Consider the following 19,530-nt stretch of genomic DNA (forward strand, 5'->3'; position numbering starts at 1 on the left):
TTCTGCTGTGTTTTAGGCTTGAGATTCAAAAGGAAAACAGCATTTGAAACTATTTTGCAACACAAAAAAGCAAACAAAGATTTATCCAAATAAATTAAATCGCCTCCAACTCACATGGTAACCTATTACGCTCACTCTCTAGATCCTGCATTAATGCACCAATCTGCATTATAACACTAAAGCTCCACCTATCAAGAGCCTGTGTGTGTGTGTGTGTGTGTGTGTGTGTGTGTGTGTGAGAGAGAGAGAGAGAGAGAGAGAGAGAGAGAGAGAGAGAGAGAGAGAGAGAGAGAATCATTCATGCATCTGTAAGTGTGTATGTGTATGATATATGGTGATCAGTCACAGGAGGGGTTTTTACTGCGTGATTATTTCTGCTGTGACACTAACGAGCTTCGGCTGCAGATCCACTGCAGACCAATTACACTGGAGAAGAGGCTGCTTGCTTATTACACTCAGATAATCAGTGGGTTTTAGCCTCCATGTTACAGCTCCTGCTACACACGTGAACATTTGATTTTTGTTGCAGGACGTGCATAGCTGAGTGCTGCATATTTATATATATATATGTGTGTGTGTGTGTGTGTGTGTGTGTGTGTGTATGTACCGCCCTGCTATTCAGATGGACAGCGGACTATTGTCTGTGATGCTGTGCTGTCTATATTGGGGAGCTCCAGCTTGTTGATTTATCACTCCTGCATTGTGTTGCCAGAGCTCTCCACTCGATTGTATCTTTGGTGCACCAATATGCCACCTCTGCATGTGTCAGATTGTGGCCAGGCCCAGTATGAGGGATTTGTGACTGGAGGGGAACCTTGCAAACAGGAGACCTACGAGGAAGAAGAAGATGAAGGGAGAAAGAGGGATCAAAATCTCTCTGTGTTCAGTGATTGGGTTATTCTAGACAGCACTGTCAGCACTTTCCACAAAGAGTTGCAGAAAACCAGGGAGGGTGGTAGGGGAGATCTTTTGATGTATACTGTACAAGTGTGTGTGAATGTGTGTGTGTGTGTGTGTGTGTGTGTGTGTGTGTGTGTGTGTGTGTGTGTGTGTGTGTGTGCGTGTGTATATATATATGTGCACGTGACGCACTGTAATCACCTTAATTATTTCCTCTAATTACCTGCAAACAGCTAATGAATTCCTCAGGAATCCTATCATGTTGTGTATGTGCTCACATCATCATCCGTTTTGCACGGCTGCCATTAATTTGCTCATAAACAAATACAATTAGCATAAAATGTTTCATTACAGGCTCATAGATCTGGTTTAGTCTCCGGTAAGGATATGAAACAGCTGAACAACACAGACAAAAAAGCATCCTTTTGTGGCATTTCCTCTCTCGCTGCATAAACGGTCTGATGAAATGAACGTGGTTTAGTGAAATATTTCATGGTGTGTATGTTTGTTGTCCTTGGGGATGTTGATGCGTGCGATAGTATTCATGTTTGCGCTGCGTCTGTGTTTGTATTTGCGTGTATTTGCTATTTTTTCGCTTTATAAATTTTCCATTCAAGGTCGTCCGTAGAAGAGGGACAATGGACTCGGTCCTGGGTGGGCTGATGATGAATGTGTACATTTCATGACAACAAAAGCATAATGACCTTATTCTATAATGAATGGATTCGTCATTAAAAATCTCTGGCCTGCGGCAAAGTCTTTTTTGCATATTCTGATGTCACCTCTTCTCCGAACATCACATGCATTAACTACACCTCTGGTGTACTGTATGTGTGTGTGTGTGTGTGTGTGTGTGTGTGTGTGTGTGTGTGTGTGTGTGTTTGTGTGCATGTTAAGTGTGTTTGCATTTTTGTTTGTGCAGGTCTACATTTGTGTATCCTCTGTGGTGCACCAACACTGCAGCCATAGCTAGCTACGCCACCCATTAACACAGTCAGACGTTCTAGCTGGAACAGACCGGTGCTCAATCCCTCTTGTCACAGACATGTTTATGGAAATACTCTTGTTTATGTAACTAATGCCTTCATGATTGCAGAGTGTATACGCAGCATCTTTCCTCAGATAATTAGTGACGAAAACCCCCGACTGAGATTCTGTCCTACACAAACGCAACAGTGAGAAACCATGCACATTTAGTCATAGTACTGTACTCAAGTACACTTTTGAGCTATACTTGTTCTTTCCATTTTAAGCTACTTTATACTTCTTCTCCACTTCATTTCAGTGGCAAATATCGTTCTTTTTACTCCACTACATTTATTTGATATCTATAGTTACTAGTTAGTTTAAAGATTAAGATATAGATAAACAAAACATGTAGTCAGCTGTTAAGATATGATGCATTGTTATAAATGAAACTACCAAAGTTAAAATTAGCTCCAACTGCAACAGTAAAATGTTGCTTACACATTAATGCATCAGTAATAACAATCCAACAATATAATAAATGATAGATATATAATATATAAATACTCATTATGAATACTTTTGATACTTTGAGTACATTTAACTAATAATTCGTACATACTTTTAGTGTGCAGTGGTGGAAGAAGTACTCAGATCTTTAATTTAAGTCAAAGTAGCAAACCCACAGTGAAGACATACTCCTGCATTCAAAATGTTACATGAGTTAAAGTATAGGTATTGGCTTCAAAATATACAAGTACCAAAAGTAAAAGTACTCTCATTATTGGATTATAACTACTGATGATCACTTAAATGTTGCATCTGGTAAAGGTGGGACTAATTTGAACTACTTTGTATACCGCTATAATAATACATCATATTTCATTTGTTGATTATATTTTGTATTCATAATATGATTCTGTAACTAGTTACTAAAGCTTAACAACAAATATAGTGAATCAAAGTATAAAATACTGTAGCATACAATTCAAATAAAGTAAAAGTACCTAAAAAATAAAGATCAATGTGCTTTCCCCTACTGCTCCACTTTTTCTCATGATGGAGTATTCCTATATTGCAGTACGCCTACTTTTACCTACGTAAAGGATCTAAATACTCATTCTGCCACTACAGATTTTAACACATAACTGGTGAGAGAAACACTCCAAGCTTTTCCTTTCCTTTCCTTTTCCTCTATCTTGGTCTGCCTACAGTACTCTCACAAAGAGAAGTTTAATGGCTGCACAAACACAGCGCTGATTGATTGACAGTGGTCAATTATCAGTGCCTCTCTGTGCACGTATTGATTCCCTGGGCGGGATTAGTATCTTTTCTCTAGCTCTCTGTCCTGCAGGTCATGTAACGTGCTCTGACCCTGCCATGGATACAAATGGCAAATACATCTCCTGAACTGCTCCAAATGTCACCTGTCAGAAAGGGACATAGAGAATGGGGGCAGAGAGTGGTTTGGAGTAAACACACACACACACACACACACACACACACATACACATATACACACACTAAAGCAAATACTATCACGGGTAAAGGATCACCAGCTGAAGAGACGTGTCTTGTTATGAAATGGCAATTATGTCATTTGACAGGTTTGCATTTCCTCCTCTTGTAGGACTTGTCTGCTTCACTATGTCTGCCCTGCAGCTATACATTTTCAAGAGGTGAAGCAGGTAAAAGCCCTTGAACTAAATCACCCTTTCACAACATTCAATTGGAATTTCTAATACAGGGCAACACTATTACTGAGCCATCCACCACACCAATGCATTTCACAGATAAAGAAGTCTACTGAATATCCAAAGCCACAATGGATGCACTGTACAGCAGCGGGGGAGGAAGCAGTGGAGTCTGGGTGCCAAGTTGAGAATTCAGAGCTTCCCCTCTGTCTGTAGTCAGGTGGGATGACAGGGGGTGAGTGCTGGTTGGTGGCTCTCCGGTGGCTCTGACAGCCTGTCACAGGGAGATCACTGCCACATGCCTGTCTGTCCACAGCGCTGACGGCTGACCCGTCCAACACGGCCCGGCCCGCTGGTCATGCCATCCCTGTCTGCTGTCGGACGTCTTTGACAGCTGACAAGACACCTGGGACACAGCAGGCAGGGGCCAGAGCACTGCTACCTGTATAGACATCAGGATTTACTGCTGGCATGGAGAAGAAAGAAGTGTGGAGGAGGAGGAGAGCATACAAAATTCTTTCAAAAGGATCACACACTGAAGTTGGTAAAAAATCTATTATTATAAACAATGGGGATTTGCCTCCAATTAGTGAGTCTTTGTCATCAGTTCTTGTCTAAACATAGATACACAATACAGTTAATGCTGCAAAAACGTGTGTGTTTCCAAGTGTGCATTGTTTTAGCGTGTGCGAGCATTACATTTTTCACAGCACAACTCCCTTTAGATGTGGAGACAAAGGAGGCTGGCGGCTAGAGTCTAGGCTGCTGAAACATATGCGCCCTGTCATTTATCACGTCTGCTGGTGAAGGAATGAGAGCCCATCAGTGGCCTGGCATTGATCCCTGTATGGGCCAGCCATTGTTTCCAGCAGCACCTGGTGGAGTTCAGTCTGCAGTAATAGGGAGGAGGAGACGCACAGGGAGGGGAGAGGATTAGTTTGGAAAGGGAGGTGTCAACATTTTCTAGGCTACTCTTTTTGAGCAGCACTGAATTTGGAACAAAACTTAAGTTTGAATTTTGATATTAGTTGTGTGTTGTTGTATTTCCAATGCATTTTTTCTTCTGTTAAAGTAATAATCATTGAGACTGAAGTCCTAGCTGATTTAGCAACACCTGTGGTTACTGGTGGTGCAAGTTTGCTTTAATACTACATATCCCACAATCCTGAGGGCAACAAACACTCCTTGAGCAGTGGCTTTATCAGGAATACAACAGATTAAGTAGGGAATCTGCTTAAATTGTAACCAAACAAACACACACACATCCAGGGCAGGAAGGGCGGACTCCGCCACAACGATGGAAAATAGTATTTAGTATTTATTTTTTTTGTATTTTAGTATTAGTATTTTCATTAAAATTGTAGGTATTATAACTATAATTAGTTACATAATGTCAAAGGCAATAAAAAAAGGAGCTAAATTGCAACCTTAAACCTCTAAGATCATTTCTTTTTTAAACTCAAGATTCAAACGTTTTATTTTTCACATACTCTTACAAAATGTGCAGTTAAAAATGCAAGGTGACATACCTTTGAAGCGGGGCTGAAAAGTGTAGTGTGCAATAAAGAAAAAATATTACAATAAGAGTAAAATTAAAATGAGGAAAAAGATATATGTATATATGAAATAAAAATAGAAATATATGTGATATAAGTTTTAAATGGTATGCCTTATGCTTTGCCGTTGCTTAGCAGTGTGCTCTCATTCTATATACCCCAAAAAATGAAGCACACATGATTACAGCTTCTATTTTGATGTCTGAAGCTCTGAAAAGAAGCAGTAATATTTTCACCTGGCTTTGTTTAAAACACATTTGCCTAGTCAGCATTTGTCTGCAGTAATTCATCACACAGGCTTTGAGCTATTGATGGAGCCAGCATCGGTTAGCAGGCCCCTGTCAATGATTCACTCACTAAGCCCATCTGTCAGGCGCCCTCTGCTTCTCCCCTCTTCCTCTCCACCACTGCCGTTCTGCTCAGCCCTCCTCTTCCTCAGTGATGAATGCATATAGACCTTGACAGCCACAAATGGCCACATTCAACACAAGAACACCTCACAGTTTCAGTTGTTGTTATGTAATCCCCCACGAATCGTCAATCAATTATTGTCTCAAAGTCACCTGTGGCGCAGAACAAAAAGCATTTACAACTTTAGAAATGAAAGGCTGTGTGGGGAGGTGATTCCTGGAGGTGATTGGTAACTATGTGAGTATTCACAGCTTAGCTGAGGACAAGGATCAATAAATCAACTGCTCTCAGAATCCATCAGGAATGTGCCATTAAATGCTCCCAATACAGTCAATGATAAACTGCGGCCAGAGCATTTCTGGGAGGTGGTGTGGTGCATCCGTGCAGAGCAGAGTGCCGAGCGCTCAACCACACAGGGAGGGAATGAAGTATCTATCTGTCAGAGTTTGAAAAGAAACCTGAGGATCTTGATGTGAGCACAGATCAGTGGTGTGAGTCAAAGCTCAGGTGTAGCAAAGAGTGCCATCTGTGGGCAGAGGACAAGAACTGCATGATGGGATGGTGCGAAACAAGTCAGACTTCAGATAGTTTGGACATGCAAAGACTACATCTATCTCTGAGGTTGCAAACTTTATTATTGACATTGGAAACAGTAGTTGAGAGGTACATATAGTTGCTTTTCTATAATTCATCATAGTTCAGTATATCACACAATCATTGTCAGTAAATGGGGTTAGCCCTGTTGTCATTGAATTGTAGATGTTAAAATGTCCATTTTTTTCTGAGCACTTTTCCATGTTGGCTTAAAAGCTGAGCTCAAATTCCATTCTTGAGAAACTTAGAAAAAAAGCTCAGTTAAGTGGCAGATTGGCTGGTTTTATGGAAAACAAAAAGGACTTTCTGTACGGTCCCAAAAAATCAGGCTAACCTCTCTTAAGCAAAATGCAAAATAATCTTCCCCTTTTGTAATCTCTCCTCCCCTATAATTTGTGGACAGTCCCTAAATAGTGACTTTTTTTTACCTCCCAATTATCCAGATTGAGGGGGACATTTTTTATTTAAACTTTGTTCTACCTCTTTTAGTATATCATCTGTTATTTGTTTCAAGAGAATGACTACCTTCTATCTCTAACCAGTTAGTGCAAGTCTATCCAAAAATAATGACCACACACAAACGTCTGCTTCCTTTTTCAAAGACAATGTTGGAATGGATTTTCATTTCTCTGCCATCTGTCATCTGCCCTTGTGAGAATCTCTGATGGTATGGATTCCCATTGCCCGTAAAAACAGCAGCCCTTCTCCTGTTGTGTGCCATAAACCATTAAATATTGTACCATAAAGTAATCCAAGATTCTGCACAACATTAAATGCAGTATGGAGGCATGACAACGCTGCCACTCTTCTCAGTGATTGTCTTGTTTGTTAATGCCCCAGAATGAATTTGGTAATGATTTATTGATGTTCAAATGCTACACGTGGAAAACAATGTCAGCCCATCTCTGACACAAAAACAGGTTTCTCTTACATCCATTTAGGAACAAAAGACTGTAAGTGAGGTGTAGCATAGTCGCTGCATCTCCAGCTGTGCAGGGATCACTGCAGCTTTCATTCACCCTCTGAGAGCCCGGCCCCTCAGCGGTGACCCCCTCACATCAAACTTGACTGCTCGTGTCCTGTCTGCACGCCGAGTTGTCGTGTAGGCTGTGTCGCTCTGTCACAAGACATGTCCCACATTTGCAGCCGCCATCGTTGGCCAGCAAGATGAGAGCGTCTGTCAGGAGAGCTGACACGCATGCCACTTTACTGGGCGACTGACAGAGGGCCACGCCACACTGTCACTTCTCCCAGATCTATTGCCTGAGGATAAACACGGACGGACACACACACACACACACACACACACACACACACACACACACACACACACACACACACACACACACACACACACACACACACACACACACACGTTAATAACACGAGAGTAAACAGAGCTGGAATCTCAGAGAGTGACTGTGTCACCCCTCATTCTTACAATCTCCAGCTGTCACATCAAACACTCTGCTCCCATGTTGCTCCACCTTGAGACTTAGCCCCACCACCTTCCCCCACCCCGCCTTCTGAGATCTCCTCAGAAATGTATCCTGTAGTGCAAGAGGATGCAGGCACAGTGTATCGCCCATCCTGACACTGTGGGCCCTGAGTAAATATTGCCTCAAGCTTTTGTCATTCTTTTAGAACTTCATGTGAAGACTTTGCTCATTTCAGGGTTTTTAGTTTGTGGGAACAGCAGTAAACGCTATACAATTCGATGTACCCCATTACACATTTACCTAAAGATGGGTGACAAAAACCAACACAGTGTCTTTGTAAGATGTTGGGTCACCATGAGCCTCCGCAATAGCTTCATAGATTCTCCCAATCGCTGAACTCCACTGTAATGGGGTGTTCAGCAGTGGTGGCTAACCATAGATATAAAACAATGTTCTATATCTATGTGGCTAACTACATAGGTACATTTACTTAAGTACTTCTTTTTGAGTCCAATTTTGAAGTACTGAGTATCCCTCAGACTTATATTGGGACTCTTTGGAGGGGCCTGACCCCTATGTGGGAACCACTGAACTAAATTACCAAACTGTATATAAAGTTGCTAAAATAGTTACAGCTCAACCAGCTCCATCAGTAACATTCTACTTATGCATCAGTGCATAAGTAGGTAACACTATTCTACAACTAGAATATTTTTTTTTTAAATTTTTTTTCTTTCTCAAGAACATGCGGGTGAGAGCTGGAAGCTGCTCACTGCTGCTGTTTAGAGCTGTGACTGCTGCCCGCTGCAAGCTTCTGCTAAACAGCATTTTTTTTTCAAATATTTTAGCGCCACCTACAGGTAAAACTGTATCAAATGCTACAGACTCGTTCAGCATCCCCATCTGTATAACTTTGCTGAATTTGAATACCATGGAATATTACATTAAAGAGATACCTCACTAAATAAGTTGAATGGTGGTGTTTCATTAATGGCCACAAGGTGGAGCGATTGGTGCCATGCTTAAAAATATCATGCACATGCTCATGGAGAACTTGACTTAAAGTCAACAGAATTGCAGGAATATCATGTTTTATTGTTAGTGTAGTGCCCCCTATGGGTAGAGTTGTTTGAGATGTTGCACACGTGTGCAATATGGCTGTATGTGCAACTTTCCCAAATTTGGTTGCAATCTAGCATTGAAGAGTCATACTGCAGCAGTTAAGTGTGTCAGGCCAAAGGTTAGGAATTACCCCAAAACAAACTCATAAGGTCTGTTAGGGTTTGGTGAAGATTAGATGAAATATATGCCAAAAGAAGCAAAAAAATGTGTGAACCAAAAAATCCCAAATGTCGGAAACATTATATAGGTAGAAATGTGTGTGAGCCTATTAATCAAATCGGCATCATCCAATGAACACATTGTGCAAATGTTATTTTGCTACATCACCTCACCGTTCATGAATTATTAGCCAAAACGTAAAACATGTAATAACTTAACCACATGTTGCGCTTTAGATGTTTAAAAATGTTAAGCATTTCCAGATGGGGCAGCTGTCTATAACGTAGGCTATGAATAGTCTACTTTAGCACCTGTAGGCCTAGTTGTAGAGATTTTGTTGAGACTTTTAATCACATAGACTGCCATTATAAAATGTAATACTTTACCAAATGATGTTACATCACTGAAACATGCGAGAATAAAAACTAATACAAGCATAAATCTCCTGAAGAAAATGTACATTTACCATTAATAAGCACTTACTTAATAATTCCTAATGGAGGATTTTATAGTAAATAATGATGAAGGGACACAAAAAGGGTAAGTAATCATAAGATAACGATGAAGTAATGAGGGACTATTTATTCAGTATTATGTATTACTTTACGTACACAAAAACAGTAACTAATTTTAAGTAATTAGTAATTAATGAGTCGTTACTAATTTTGTGCTGCACAGGAGCTGGTTCAGAGTTACAATTTATTTAGAAAGTGGTCAGTATGATTGATTCACAGATATTCATCAGCTGATCATGGATACAGGATCTCCCAGTCTGTTCTCTAGTAACTAATCATTATCTACTACAAAATCCTCTATTAGGAATTATTAAAACTTGCTAACGATTCATCAATTATCAAAATGTTCCTGATTTGTTCCTCACTCATTTCTCAATTAACTAATTATAAACTAGTCATTAGTTTATCATTAGTTACTCTATACAATTTAAGGAAGAGACTCATTAAAGGTTCAGCATGTAATATATTTAGTTTATATATATATATATATATATATATATATATATATATATATATATATATACTTTTTCAAGAGTGTCCTGGCCAAGACAGGCAGCAGTACAACCACACATACAGTATATACAAACACAAAATACACAAAAACACCAAAAACATGACAACAAACAACAAACAACTGACACAGCAAATCTTTCAAAGTCAACCACAATCCTAAACACATCAGGCAAAACATCTGCAGCCAGATGTGGCTGCCTCCAAGTCAATCAACATCCTCTTAAAAGCAACCAATGAGACCAGCTCAGTAAGTTTCATGGATTTCTGTAACTTGTTCCAGGCAGAGGGAACAGCAAACTTAAAGGCCTTTTTTTCCCAGCTCAGTTCTAACCGTTGGAACAGACAGAAGGAAAAGATCCTGGGAACGAAGATTGTAAGTCCCGGTACTATTTACACTGATATAGGTCAGAAGGTAGGATGGAAGGAGACCTAAAATAGCCTTGTATATGAAGGTATGCCAATGTTGAAGTCTCCGTGTTGATAGAGAAGGCCATCCAACACGTTCATACAGTTCACAATGGTGAGTGAGGGCTTTCATACCAGTGATGAACCTCAGAGATCCATGGTATACAGTGTCCAGTGCATGTAAACTTTGAGATGAAGCATGCATCACCAAAGTAAAGTACAGACATAAAAGTGGCAGCGACCAGCCTCTTTCTAGATTCGAACGAAAGGCAGGATTTGATTCTGAAATAAAATCCTAGTTTAAGTTTTAATCTTTTTGCTAGCTGCTGAATATGAAGGGTAAAAGAAAGAGATTCATCAATTAAAATACCAAGATATCTGTACTTAGAAACACATTCAATTTTCGTACCCTGGGAAGTGAGGATTGAAGGGAGATGTACAAAGTACAGGCATTTTATGTAATTTCAACATTTGTGTACTCCCATTGAATTATATAGCTAGAGTACTCGAGTTGGTTACTCGCAAAAACAATTGAGACAGTAAAGTGATCCCGACTGGTCCTGGCTAATGCCGCCATGCTAACCCTGCTAACTGCTAACATTACCAGGCAAGCGGGCCACGCCTGTTTACAACGTGTAGCCTGTTCAGCGGCCGTAGCCGTCAACGGTGAGTTATTTTAAACCAAGAGAGGGGGGCTGTAAATTGGAAAGAGAGGACCACGAGTTTCCAGTGTGTTTAGCAATTGTTGCCGTAATTCTAAGCCAATAAAGTGTGTTCAGTCGGGTGGAGAGGACGACAAGGTAGTGTTATTTTTAGCGGTTCTCACCGTAATTCTAAGCCTCTGTCCGTCGGGTGGAGAGGACGGTGAGGTTGTTGTGTTTTTAGCGTTCCTACCATAATTCTAAGCCGAAAAAGTGTGTCTGTCAGTCGGGTAAGGAGCTCTGCATGAGCACGGGCTTTCATGTCAATATAGCCAGCATCTAACGTTAGCTACTCCGCTGTGCTGTGAAGTAATGTCTGGCTATGTGAGACAAGCGTCGAGCAACATTGTTGTGGATGCTTCGGTTTCAGCCTGGCAACCTCCGTGAACTTCGAGTCTGGAGAGGACGGGGCGAGGGAGATACTCTCCAGTATTTTGAATTTGTACTGCAGTAACTATTTTAAACACTAGCTGTCAATATTACATATTGCACCTTTAACTAAGGGTTAACTAACAGTTCCTCATTTGTTCCCTGGTAACTACTCACAATGTTGTGTACCTTAAACTATAAAAAGTAAAAAGGTAACCCTTTTACATTTTTTGTATGCAATAACATTTTTGTACGTGTACTGGATGTGAATGCAACACATTTTCTAAATTGTGGTATTTGTACGTTGAAATATCTGAGCACTTCCACCAGTGGTGTTTGTCTGATGGTGTTTAACGTGTTGGACCAAGATCTGCCATAGGTGTTCAGTTGGGTTGAGATCTGGTGACTGTGAAAGCTATAGCTTATGTAACACATCAATTCTGTACTAATCAAACCATGTCAAGTCTCTCGACTCATTCAGGTTTGGCCTTTGTACTTGTCCCTCGGGTGCTGTTAAAGTTTGCTGGTGTCCACCATGATGATGATGCTGCTGCTCCTGCTTATTCGCTCACAGTGTCCTCTAAAGGCTGAACAGTCAATAACATCTATTTTAGTTGATATATAATGGTCATCACATTACCCCTTATTTACTTGGGGTACTTTTTTCAAAGAGCAATGCTCTTCTTTTCAAGAACATCCTGCTCACAGTCACACCTGGAAGCTGCCCAGTATAACCACAGACTGATCTGTTGGCTACTGAGCAGCTCCGCTGGACCAGTTGGGGTTCAGTCTTGAATCCTGGGAATTTCAAACTGTAGCCTATCAACACTAATGCAGCCAAAGACCTGGAAACAGGTATGCATGCAGCACTGAAGCCCCATTTACAATTTTGTTTTGAATTCATATTTTAGACTCTATTATGTAACTACTTACACTGGTAATAGGTAGGAAATACTGCAGTAAGTGAAATCTGCATTTTAAATGACCACTCATAATGCATACGGCACTTGGCCAACTTTTAATAAATTGTAATGAACTCGTTCAAGGATCCTTAGACCCCGCTTTGGGAAATCACACGTGTGTGTGTACTGTAAAACTGAAGTAATGAGCTGCTGTTTGTATCAGACGTGCTGCCAGTAGCTCGCCAATAGGTGGCAGTGTGCATTCACGCAACACATTTATCTCAGAGCAAATGATAAAACAAGACTGAATCACATGGATAATTGAGTAATAATATGAATAACCACATAGAGAAGCAGATGTACTGCAGCATGAATGTAGTGTTGGTCTTTGAGCTCACGCAGCGAGGTCTGCTACTTTATACAGCAAGACTACAAACCTACAGGGAGTCGAAAGCATCCTCTTAGCCTGCATATTTCTTATGATGCATTATGTTGGTGTGTAGATGGACCGAATACAGACATCAAGACCATCATCTGCTTATGGTGCAGGGAGACCTGCTGGGGCCCCCACCCTTTTGAGTTCATACTGGAGACTCCCAGAAGCTCAGGTCAGAAAGCTAAAGGCTCTGGACATAAATGATTCATCCTGAACATTGACTTTGCTCTTCTCTCCAGAGGCTCTTGTTGCTGGTAACAGTAAGCAAATAGTGTGTGTGTGTTAAATAAGAAGATCTGTTCCAGTCTATTTCTCAGTCATCCTAATCACCAGGAATAAAGGCAGATACACTGGAGATACATAGGATTATTCATGTGCAGCTGATAAGAAAGACATCTTGCTTTACTTGTGTCTGCTGAATTTGATGACTTAAAAAAAAAAATAAAAAATAATAATAATAATAATAATTAAAAAAAAAAAAACAGCCTGGCCAACATTTGATGATGAATGTTGGCTTGAACTTCAAAAAGGAGAGATTTGACGCTCACTAATGTGAACTGGTGTTTGGACAAGATTAAGCTAGAAATATTATCAAAGATAATTATTTATTTAAAAGGAACTAGATAATACAAATGAAACAAAAACATTTTTTTTTTTGAACACAAATGATTTCATGAGTCATTAACGGCAACAAGAATTCAGTCCTCTCGCAGGAAACTCATTTGCCGTCTTACTCGCAGACATTACCCTTATGAGTTTTATGACAACATGAATAGCTTTGACACAGGGCGCTTCCGAGAAGTGCTTTCTGTGGAGTAAATACTGTACAGTGCAAAGCCAAGTAAACAATACATCACATCTGATCATTCATTGGTAAACATCTTTTATATCAAAGAACTTAAATGTTCAAAGTTTCATCAATACAGTACATTTATAGCAGACTTCACATAGACCCTGGGCAACCTCCCAGTCTCAGAGTATTTCACATTTAATTATCTCCCTTTGGAATTCCACCAGCCGCGCCTACTGATTAGTGTTGCTTTTCTGCAACCTTCAGTTCTGTTTCTCTGAGTGCTGCCTCACCCGCTCTTCTCACAGTTCAGCTGCCCTCTGCTCTCCTTCAGTTTGTCTTTCTGGCCCTCCGGAGTCTTGGAGTCTCCTCTCAAATCGCTAACCACGGCTCGGAGGGTTTTGAACCTGTCGAGCCGGGTGCTCTGGGCTGCCTGAAGCCTGACTTCTGAACCCTGAGATCCACTGAGGGAGCTGAGGGAGCGCACCGCCGCCAGGCCACGCTCCTTTCTGGACGGACGGCGCGGTGTGGTCATGGTGCCGAGCTCCGCCGGGTGCTCCATGTCCCTGATGACCTCACACAGGTAGCGGGCTAAATCCTGGCTGGAGAAGGAGAGGGTTTTCTGGGAACGACGGAAGGTCAGAGGGGACGTCAGGGTTTCTGTCTCTGAGGGGGGGATGGCCAGACGCAGGGCTATAGCTGCGCTGCCATTCCCATTAGACACCCCCTTCTTGTTGTTGTCCTGGGGAACTTTAGTCTGCGGGTAGGAGATGATGCTTTGTGGGTAGCTGTAGCGGAGGGACTGTGCCGGGCTGGGCTGGAGGGAGCGCTGCAACTCCACCATATTAAAGGCATTCTGAGAGACCAACAGAGAGAAAAGCAGGGAATGAAGGAAGCACAGAAGAGAAGAAAAGAAATTGGGTTTTATCCCCTGTGTAATCTTTTTTGGTATTTTAAGAGATAATGAACAACACCATTGCCACATGACACCAATCTGTGCTCAGAGCAGTGTAGCTAAGTTAGTGCCTCTGCTCGCAAATTAACCTGTTCCTCAGACTAAGACTAAGATCTACTATGTAGAAAGAGATGTTGGCATCAACAGCACCATTGATCAGCCAAGTAATTCATTATCTGATTGCAGAGGGGGTGAAAACTGCTATTACCAGCACTATTAAAACAGAGGCATTAACAGCTATTGAGTCTACTTGCTTAGTTTCAGCTAATTGACTTACATTCCTAGATCTCCAGGGAGCTGATATTTGGTTTTCATTTCAGCACCAACAACTGCCGTTCTCTATCAAATGCCCCGTCTGCTGGTTTAGCTTCTGTCCTAGCCTATGTGTATTCTTATCCCTTTTTAAAAAGTCCTAAAATATAGCATGATGACATTTAAAACGCGTTTAAAAAATGGAAATGAGAACTGAAAGCAGTGCATGTTTTTGATTAGTGCTCTATTTACTCTCCCTGCCTTTCTCTTAAATACCAGCGTGTGTGTGTGTGTGTGTGTGTTTACCTGGTCCTGCTCCCCTCCACCTTCCTCGTCGTAGTTTAGCACATTTTCCCGGATGTCCTCCCACTCGCCGTGGTGTGCAGACACATGGTACACACCCTCCTTCAGGCCCTTGTGTCTCCTCCAGCAGGAGTAGAGGAACAGGCCCAGCATCAACACTGAGGGGTGCCAGAGAGCAGGTTAACACAGCAGGAGTACACTCACATAATTAAAAGGACATACTGAGCAGATAAAACACATCTATGGGTGTAAATGAAATTGACAACGCGAGCGGAAAGTGATGATATAAACACTGAAATACTTGGCACTGGCTGTACTATTTGATGTGTTTTTTTTTTTTCATCAACTGTAAAATAACACCATCCTTCTTAATGAATAGGTAATCCAGACTAAATGGATTGTCCATCACATGAATTTGTCCTGTAAGAACAATCAGAGGCACTGACTGTACAGTTAAGGCATACTAATGGAACATACACGGAAAGAGAGGCACCACCTTTGCACCTTTTCCCATTGCTGGTGCATCTCTGTTTCCTGTCTTATCAGAGACCACAGTTACTTGGAAACCTATTAACTGGATTTGTTCTCCTCCCAGTAAACTCAGAGCCTCGGAGGCTCTGCTGAATGTGGAGAGGAATGCTGCGGGAGCTGAGCAGAAAAGGTCCTGAAGCATACACATCAATCACAGCTATTGTGTGCTGAATTATACAACATGCTGGACTGACCTTTAAAGTCCATTAATCTCAACCAATATTTTTCTCCCATCCCTCTTTCTCTTTCTCCCTTCCTCGCTATCTATTTTTACTAGTTCACTCTTCCTTTTTTATCTGTGTAATTTTTTTTATTTGTCTCTCTGTATTGGAGCTTCCCTCAGTCTTCCCTCTTCTCTTCCCCACTCATTAAGTCTCTCACGGTTCCTGTTTTTCAGTCCCTCTCTGGCCTCTGTCTTGCCTCAGCTTTTATCTCTCACACTAGATGGGATCCATTTCAACTAGAATGGTTTATATGGTGCGTGCTAAGTATCGGTTTAATTGGAAATCTTCTGAGAAATCCAAGGTAATCACATTAGTCTGGATTTTTAAAGTAATTGCTTTGAAAGATATAATGCACCGACGGCTCTTTGGAGTCACACTAACAGGCAGGTATTCATAAACAAAGACACAAAAAAAAACTCCCCGGGAGCTAATCTCTGCTAAATAAAAATGCTATCTATCTCAATTAAAAATCATCATCTCTATTTATTCACCTCCTGGAACAACTTCAACACCTCAGCTACTGCACTTTTCTATGCCGTTTTTTTTTTTTTTAATGTTAGATAGAAAAAGAGAGATTGTAAGCTTCCCCACTCGCTTCCCAGCTGGCCATCCTCAGTATGGGGTGGGGGACAGAGCTGTATTGATCAGCTGATCCGGCTCATTCACCGCTGTGCCGGAGCGCCCTCACAGAAAACACCAGAATCTCGATGAGGCCCGGCGCCGACCAAGCGCTGGCCCTCTGTTTCACCCTCAGAATTACTGGCTCAGAGGTGCTGCCTATAGGCCTGCACTCACCTAAACCCTCAACACCACCTGGGCTGATATTCTACACATAGAGGGAGGGAGGGAGTTCATTACACACAACAGAGGGGCTGAAGCGAGCACACGCACACACACAATTAGGCCCAGGTAAACAAACACACACACACACACACACACACACACACACTAGTTGCCTTCTGAAAAAACTTTGCCCTTATGCCGGCAGCCACTACTGTACTGCCCAGAGTTGTGTGTGTGTGTGTGTGTGTGTGTGCAGCTACATTTCTGTGAGATCAATATCACTCAGGGTGGAGAACAAACATCGCAGTCATTCATCATTCCATAATGCTTCTGCCTCTCTGCCCTCTAACCATTACTATGAGCAGGGTATTATGATGTCAGCATGGACCGGACTGTGCATTATGAATAAATGACCAGTAAACAACTACAACGCAGCTTGATCAAAACACTTAACCCTTTCACTGTCGCTCCAGTCTGAGGTTAATGAGGCAAAAATGAGCTGCGAGGCTGAACATCAATGGGAGTTTAGGGGGAAAGAAAACTGATGAATAAGCAGGGGGAAATGAGACAGATGAGAGATGGGAAAGAGTTGAGAAAATCATTTATTTATAAGTCTTTCACGGAATAAAAAGTGCAGGCACTTAACATGATCACTGGGCATCCAGAGCCCATATGGGAAGAAAATGTATTCTATTCTGCAAAAAAAAAAACAACAGAATGTCAGATTTGATGCTGGACTAATGAGGCTTGGTCAGACATCACCTCATCTGGCTTTGTCAATAGCACATGCTCAACTCATATTCTGGTTGGTCTGTTATGGCTTATGTAAAACTTAATAATGGATGATCATTTTAACTTTTAATGCACGTTGAGGCAGAGAAGGAGTCCCCCTTTAATTTAGCACCCAGCTAGCAGTCTCGCTTAGTGCAGCGAGTGTGAGTGTGTATTTATGGTAGTGGTTCCTGTGGTGATGAGGGTCATCATTAAACAACTACATATTGTATAACAACCTGTTCAATAAACCACTGGATTAATGTTATTGCCACATATTCAGGACCGTTGATCATGAGGTAAAACTTGTTCTTCTTTTTGCTTTCAGGTTGAGAAAAATAATTGTTTAGCTTATTTTATTCACTTATTCCAAGGTGTGAAAATGTAATTACAGTCATCAAAGACAGCTCTTTCCAATCTGAAGGATATTATAGAACAGACGGTGATTCTTTGTGAGGTGAAAAGTCAGCGAGCAGCCGACAGCGGGTGAGCTACTATAAATTGACTGTGCCCTTCTTTAGTTAGCATGCAAGCAACACATGAATGTTCATGAACGATGCCAAGGCCACACTTTATCATCTTTGAATTAATTATCAAATATTGAAGACCGCTTTATGTGTTTCACACTCAAGTGTCAGAATAACTGATGTCCCAATACTAGCCACATGCCTTGGAGGGAACATTGAGTCAGTTATAAAGGCAGGGACAGTGTATTGAACTGCCCAAGCGTTTTATAAGCCTGTCTCTGACAGAAAGACTCATAAACAGCAATGTGGCCCTACAGACGGTAGTGCAACAACATGCAGGCCACTCTCACACATGCAGACACATTTGTCCTTCTATCTTTGTAAGAACCAAAAAAATGTCCTTAGCTATAATGCCTAAAACTAACACAATTAGCTCATCTCTGTCCTCAGCCTTAACAATGACTTAAAGGGACAATTTCCTGTAGAGCTATCAATGCATATACAGTACATTTAAAAAGGCCCCGCTGGCAGCAGATGTGGGTAGATATTACATTTTCATCCTATTAGAGCTTCCCACAGCTTATGACACCATCAACCGTGCAATTTTATTAGACTGTTTACACAAGTGGGTCATCAGCACTTAACTGGTTTGAGTCTAGAGCTGAGGCATTAGCCAGTTCATTGATTAGTCAGGCAACAGAAAATGAATCAGTAACTATTTTGATAACCGATTAATCATTTCAGTCATTTTACAAGCAAAACGTTGAACAGTCCCTGGTTCAGATCAGCTTTTCTCAATTTATTTTGAAACATTGTGAATTGTTTCTTTGGGTTTTTGGACTTTTGATCTTTGGACTTCTGACTTTTTTTTTGAAGATGTTGCCTAAGGCTCTGAAAAATGGACATGTTAAGAAAATACAAGATATATCATTGAAGTGCAGTGTTATCCTAAAAGCAATGTATAGACTAATACACACATAAGCCCTCTTCATCAGACCCTGCCCTCTGCCTGTAGTTTTTCTTTTCTTCTTCTTTTTTTTCTGAGTGCGGGATGTATGCGGGACGTTTATGTCCGTTAACAAAGACAGGCCAATAACAGCGTGCAGGTTGTGCAGCTCATTCTCATTCCCAACCGCCGCTTTGCCCCACAGTTCATACTGATGCGCAAGTTTTATGACACACAGAGAAACAGAAGGATGAAGCTCTGCATTCACTCATAAGCTGACAATGCACCTTCCTGCGGAGGTGTGTGTATGTGTGTGTTTATTTGTGCTTTGGAACATAACCGCTGTGAAACAATCAGAAAATTACATTGTATTCCTCTGATTCACTGATAATTTAATGTAAAGGTATAATATACAGCATTTTCCTAAAAAATAAAGTATATACTTTTATATCTACTATACAAAAGTAGTCCCTGTCAATTATCACTTATAACCCACTAGAAGTGTGTGGCGGTGTCTGTATCTGCAGAGACCCTGCCTTCTGCCTGTATTTTCTTATTTTCCTTGTATTTTGCAGTGTGTAGGATGATTTTGGGTGTCAGCAAAGAGCCTCTGGGCCCCACGTGTTTGTGTGTAGCCTGTTCTTATTCCAAAGTCCGCCCCTTGGCGTCCAATACCGACGCACAGGTCGGGTTGTTACATTGCAGTTAATTGTGCATATTTTTATCTTCAGTGTGTTTATTTGTGCTTTAGAACGTAACAGCCGTGAAATAATCAGAAAATAACATTTTAGTCCTCTGCTTTGTTCTCACTAATGCCACTACCTCT

General features: G+C 41.2%; 1 protein-coding gene across 2 annotated transcripts in view; it reads right to left on the reverse strand.

The window, feature by feature from the left end:
* Positions 1-13,340: 13,340 nt before the first annotated feature.
* LOC116038603 (neural-cadherin-like) overlaps positions 13,341-19,530 on the reverse strand; it is a 99,029-nt gene continuing 92,839 nt past the window's right edge. For both annotated transcript variants that reach the window (XM_031283125.2, XM_031283124.2), the window contains 2 exons: positions 14,986-15,140; positions 13,341-14,328 (listed from right to left, as the gene is read on the reverse strand). In XM_031283125.2, the coding sequence (XP_031138985.1) occupies positions 13,762-14,328; positions 14,986-15,140 (722 nt within the window). In that variant the 3' untranslated portion in view covers positions 13,341-13,761. The remainder of the gene's footprint in view (positions 14,329-14,985; positions 15,141-19,530) is intronic.

This window comes from Sander lucioperca, chromosome 7, assembly GCF_008315115.2.
Source record: "Sander lucioperca isolate FBNREF2018 chromosome 7, SLUC_FBN_1.2, whole genome shotgun sequence".
Taxonomy (NCBI): Eukaryota; Metazoa; Chordata; class Actinopteri; order Perciformes; family Percidae; genus Sander; species Sander lucioperca.